The sequence below is a fragment of the Pseudopipra pipra genome, chromosome 1 (genome assembly GCF_036250125.1).
Source record: "Pseudopipra pipra isolate bDixPip1 chromosome 1, bDixPip1.hap1, whole genome shotgun sequence".
In the NCBI taxonomy this organism is placed as follows: Eukaryota; Metazoa; Chordata; class Aves; order Passeriformes; family Pipridae; genus Pseudopipra; species Pseudopipra pipra.
This window is the reverse complement of record NC_087549.1, coordinates 85,402,009-85,407,729: the sequence shown is the minus strand read 5'-3', so window position 1 is coordinate 85,407,729 and position 5,721 is coordinate 85,402,009. Positions and strand designations below refer to the sequence as shown.

Below are 5,721 nucleotides of genomic sequence, written 5' to 3'. Positions count from 1 at the left end.
AGTTTTTCCGATGATTGTGTTAATCTTTATAAACCTGAAGGCGATACTGTGCCTTTTAAAAAACTATAGCAGGAAAAGGCTTGAGGTTACATATACTCTCAGTGGTGAGAGACAGGAGTAGTTGGACTATTTCACCACTTCTTACAACTTTTCTCTTTGTTTCATGGGCAGCAACAGCAATGAGCTTGACATCGCTCTCACTCGGGCCAAGAAGGCTCTACTTAAACCATGTATGGCCCTTTCGCAAGCACTTTTGTATGTTTTCTCAGCTAAGAGCCACCACAGATTTCAAGGTTCAGTTTACAGCATGCACTGGCTCGGAGATACCAAAGAGGCCTTGAGCCACAACAAGAAGCAATGCTGATCTTAGAAAGGTTCCCTCCTCTCAGCCATTAATAGCTATCTTAGTATTATTTTGAGTACAAGCTTCTGTCCCTTCTTAAATCTTGCAAAACCAGCTTTGCCATCCACTCCTAGTCTTGAAGTACGGCTGTGAAAAAGCTTCTGTTATGTCTGACGTGTTTACCTACAGCATTTGAATGACTTTTTAAGTTCTTTGAATAAAGATAAGAGACAATGTGTACATTTTCCACACAAATAGTGGAACGGTAATAAAATAAACATCAAAGGCAAGCTAGCAAATCATCACTACTTCAGTGCTATTTACAACAAAAGCAGGAAGAGGAAAAAAACCTACCCTTGCCATTGGCATCATCTTAGAAAATATGAGTTTTGGAAGGAATGATACCTTTTTCCCATACCCTTAAACACAAACATTGGCACCTACAGCTAAGGCAACACTTTACTGAAAGATTTTGGTTTACATTACATGGAGACAACAACAACAACAAGGAACCAAGAGAGGTCTCCCTCCTCTTATTTTTGTCTTTCAAATCACTGAATTGCCTGTTTTCCTGAACTGGTAGAGTTTTAGTGAGAACGGCAAGACATCAAATGTACTATTATTAATAAAGTTGTCAAAAGTGCAACCAGAAGGAGAGAAGAACCTGTCACTGTTCAATATTTACCATATAAGACTCATGCAGACTGAAAAAATGGCAACACTTTGAAACAAAATGCAGGTGTGTGTGGAAACATATATTCCATTCAAGAGAGATTGAGATAGAAAGTAGCACAGTTTGTTTCTCCTCTTAGTCTTCTAAATCTGCCTTTTTTCATCTTCAACTCCAACACTTCGTGAAAGCCAGACCACAACAGCATTGTCCTAACCAGAGTGACTCTGCATTATGTATTTAGGCTAAAATAAGGTTGGATTTGGAAAGACTGCTTTTGGAAAATATGGAGCAATCCAACTCTTACTCCAGGACACAAAATTCAAAGTGTACATACGAGAAATAAAACATAAGCACCACAGTAGATTTCTGCTGATGTTTTTGTTACTGTTTTGCAGATGCTAGTGCTACTGCCCTATGAACTCAAACGGCATTTTGCAATTGACTTTGAACAGTGAGCAGAACAGGGAGTTTTCAGAGGAGCTACTGCCATATAGCTCTCTTCATTGAGTTGTTTTCTCTAGCGTAATGTTGAGGGCAAGACCCTGACAACTTAAACCTAAAAACAAACACAAAACCAATAAATAATTTTTCTAGAAACAAAAGTGTCTGGGTCAAATTACAGAATACTTTTTCTCTCAGGTTTTACGGAAAATTTATAGATCCACCAGTGTTTAAAAAATTGTTAAAGTTATGGTTTTTTTAAAAAGAAAACCAACAAAAACAAAAAAACACACACACACAAAAGATTTTACTGGAGAGTGACAGTTGTAAGAGAGATGTTACAAACATATCATCCAGAAGAGATCAAGCAACACTACTATATGCAGAATAACACACCTAAAACTAAGGTTAAGGTTTTGACTAAATCCCTTGTAGCAAAATCCCAAATCATTGCCTACCTGTTCCCATTCTACCTCTGCACCAGGTGTGCTTATGACAGAAAGAAAGAGGGACCAGGACTGAAACTATTTTGTCAGACTACATAAATCATTAGGAATTCACAATTGCGAAGCCATGTATTATTTTCCAACAGGTTGTTGAGCTGTCATATTACAACTTGTTGCTTTATACGGCGCTATTAAAATAAATCACTGCACGTAACAGGTTCAGCTCTGCCACCTATAAGTCATTTTGCATTTTACACCTGGGAGGCGGGCCGGCTCTGAGAAGTCGCGCGGAACTGCGGCTTCGTTCGAAATACCCGGGAAGGGGAGGGACCTGGCAGGAGAAAATACAAACAAGTTGCGTAAAATAACTTTCCAACAAGACCGCGCTGTCATCTTGGCTAATTACGGCTCTGATACGGCTTATTAGGGCATACCCACCTTTGCTACCTTGCTTCTCCACCCACCACCCTTTCAGATCTTTGTCCTGGCTCCGCCTCTCGCCGGCGTTATAATGCGCTGGTCTGAAAGTGGTGGAGAGACACAGAACCACAGGGGAATGGAGAGATAATGACAATAACACTAATAACCCTAATAACCCGGCTGCTGCCCGCGTCGCAGCGAGGAGCCAGCCCGGCGTCCCGGCACTGACGGGAGTCGAAGCCGGAGAGAGCGGAGTAACGCCGACGGCCCGAGAGAGCTTCTCCCCGCGCCGGGGGAGCGCCGAACGGTAACAGCGGCAGCGCCCCCGAGAAGAACCGGGCTCGGGCGGACGCGGAGAAGAGCCGGCTCCAGCAGCCGCCCGCCCGTCGTCTCGCACCGGCTCCAGTGGGACCACCTCGCCCCTCTCCTTCAGCCCCATGGAGCAGCGAGAGTAAAGAGCGAGAAGGATAAAAAGGGGGGCGAAAAGAGAGCGAGCGCCCCAGTAGAGGAGAAGGAGGTGGAAGCCGGAGGAATCGGGCGGCAGGGCACCGCCGCCCGTCCTCGGGCGCCCTCCGAGCGGAAAGGGGCAGCCCCCTGCCAGCGACCCCGGGCCGGCTGGCTGAGGCGGGCGCAGAGCTCCGCTGCCCTGCCGTGCCCTGCCCGCCTTGCCAGCCGCCGCGGAGCTGTCCAAGCCGGCGCGGGGGCAGAAAGCCCCTGGGTCACCTCGCCGCCTCCCGTGAGGCCGCGCCGAGGGGCGGGGGTCGCGCCCACCCAGCGGAGCCGCGGGGTGCGGGGGGGCCGCCGGCGCCGCCGCCATGAAGCTGGAGGTGTTCTCGCAGCACTATGAGGACAAGCTGAGCGCCGGCAGCGACCAGGAAGGCAGCGGCTCGCTCTCCCCGGCTCCGGCTGACAGCGAGCTGGGCTCCGACGGTGACTGCGCGGCCAACAGCCCGGGCGGCGGGGCCGGGCGATCGGGGCACCCCCCGCCGCCGCCCCGGACCCCGCAGCCGCCACCACCGCCGGCCGAGAGCGCCAAGGGGAAACCCTACACGCGGCGGCCGAAGCCTCCCTACTCCTACATCGCGCTGATTGCTATGGCCATCCGCGACTCGGCCGGCGGCCGCCTGACCCTGGCCGAGATAAACGACTACCTGATGAGCCGCTTCCCCTTTTTCCGCGGCGCCTACACCGGCTGGCGCAACTCGGTGCGCCACAACCTCTCCCTCAATGACTGCTTCGTCAAGGTGCTGCGCGACCCGGCGCGGCCCTGGGGCAAGGACAACTACTGGATGCTCAACCCCAGCAGCGAGTACACCTTCGCCGACGGCGTCTTCCGCCGCCGCCGCAAGCGCCTCAGCCGCGCCGCCCCGCCGCCGCAGCCTGCCCGCTCCGCCGCCGCCTCCTCGCCGCAAGCGCCGCAGGAGGCGGCCAGAGCGGGAGCCGCGTCCCCCGGCGGTTCCCCGCGGTGCTGCTGCGCCTCCTCGCCCTGCAACTGCGCGCCGGGTGCCAAGGAGGCAGCGGTGGGGGGCGGCGGGGCGAGGGCGCCGGGCGGCAGCGCCAAGTTCTCCAGCTCCTTCGCCATCGAGAGCCTGCTCCAGCGGCCGGCAGGACCCCGCGCCGCCCCGCAGCCGCCACCGACACCGCACGCCCGCCTCCTCTGGCCGGCGCCGCCCGCGCCCCCGCACCTGCTGCCCGGCCACTACCCGCTGCTTCCCTACCCGCCTGCCGCGCAGCCCCCGCCCGCCACCGCCCTCTACGGCGGCGGCCTCCTGCAGCTCTGCGCCTACGGGCTGGGGGAGCCGTCGCCGCTGCTGCTGGGGGGCGGGCGGCAGGCGCTGTCCCCGGGGGAGCCGCCGCCGGCAGAGCGACCGCGGGTGCCGCTCTTCCCCGCCGCCCTCGCCAAGGGCGGGCGGGGGCCGCCGCCCGGCTCCCCGCTGTACGGGCCCCTCCGGCTGGCCGGGCCGCTGCCGCCGGCGGCGGGGGGCTCGGCCTCATTCCAGCCGTACGCCGTGGAGACCCCCCTGGCTTAATGGAGCCCCCCTCCTCCCCTGCGAGGGACCTGCCCGGGGAGGCGTGGAGGGGGGAAGGAGGAGGCTCTGAATCCCGCACTTTAACTCCAGAGGCGACCAAAGCCTCCAAGCAAAAGCCTCGGTGACTGTGCCTTAGTGAAAAGACAGTGGGTTTAACTTAAACCAAAAAAAAAAAAAAAAAAAAAAAAAAGGAAAAAAAAAAGAAAAAAATCAAACAACTGTCAGTTTGGACATAGCCATGAGCCTCAAGTGCTTCTTACTGTTCGTTGAGACTACTTGACTTAAGCCAGTCCCTCGCCACCTCCTTTCTATCCCCCCCGTCTTGTTCCCACATCTCCTGCTACCCTTGGGCAGCACAACGGGGAGTGCCCCGCGGAGGCGTGTGGTGGCGGCCGCAGGGAATGCGCTGTGCGCTTGGGGGGGTGGAGGAACGGGGCCGGGGGAGCCTGCCGGGAAGAGCAGGGAGAGAGGAAGGGAGGGGGCCGGGGGCTGCTGTGGAGCCGTAGGTCTGTACTGCAAAGCAATGCATCACTGTGCCAAAAGCAAATCTTTTCTCCTGTCCAGCAACTAGCATTTCGTGGGAAGGCAGGACATTAAATTATTTATAAAAGTAGTGTTTTTAACAAAAAGAGTGCAGCTTTTTTAATTATTGGGGGGGTGGGCGGGGCGAGACAGGGGAAAGGGCTTAAGGAAACGTCAGGCGTTGTCTCCTGTACTGGCTGGCGTTCTACACGTTTATGGCCAAGACCACTGCTACTGGAAAAAGAAAAGTAATTTTTTTCGTATTTTATTTCTGTGTTTGTATATAATACATGTGCGTATGCATTTTATTGACACTCGGCCACCATGTTTTTTCCATTTTTTTCCTTTCTCCCTTTCCCCCGAATAAAAGCTGCCCACTAAATAAAGTAGTAAGGAGAAGAGCGTGATGTCTGTGCTGGCGTGGAGGGAGGGAAGCCTGTCGTGAGACAACCTTGGCCGAGAAGCTTGGCTCTGGCTGCAGGGGCAGCCGGGCTGCCCGCCCTTTCATCCCCATCCCTGCCAGGGGGTAGAGATGCCTCCTACGGACCCGCCTTATTTCGGTCACGGAAGATGAGAGAGGTTCTCCTCTTGAGCTGCCGCCAGGTTTAGAAGTCCTCTGCAATTCCTCGAGTCAGTTCAGATTTTCGCGCCAGAGCTCAACCCTCCAGAAAGGCTGGCGATTTGCAGGCAGGTAGATTTGTGCGGCGGGCTTCCCGACTTGGGGGCAGCCTGCAGAAATCCTGATCATCTGCCTGCCTTCTTTTTCTTCCCTGCCTTTTCTTTTTTTTTTTTTTTTTTTTTTTCTTTTTTTTTTTTTTTTTTTTTTTTCTTTTTTTTTTTTTTTTT

At 53.9% G+C, this 5,721-nt stretch overlaps 1 protein-coding gene across 1 annotated transcript; it reads left to right on the top strand.

The window, feature by feature from the left end:
• Positions 1 to 2,309: 2,309 nt before the first annotated feature.
• Positions 2,310 to 5,274, top strand: FOXQ1 (forkhead box Q1). Its single transcript, XM_064663015.1, has one exon. The coding sequence runs from the start codon at positions 3,139 to 3,141 to the stop codon at positions 4,351 to 4,353; it is 1,215 nt and encodes a 404-aa protein (XP_064519085.1). The 5' UTR covers positions 2,310 to 3,138; the 3' UTR covers positions 4,354 to 5,274.
• Positions 5,275 to 5,721: the final 447 nt, after the last annotated feature.

Excerpts from the sequence above, each read along its gene's own strand:
- FOXQ1 (XM_064663015.1), top strand. The coding sequence starts at position 3,139 with ATGAAGCTGGAGGTGTTCTCGCAGCACTATGAGGACAAGCTGAGCGCC.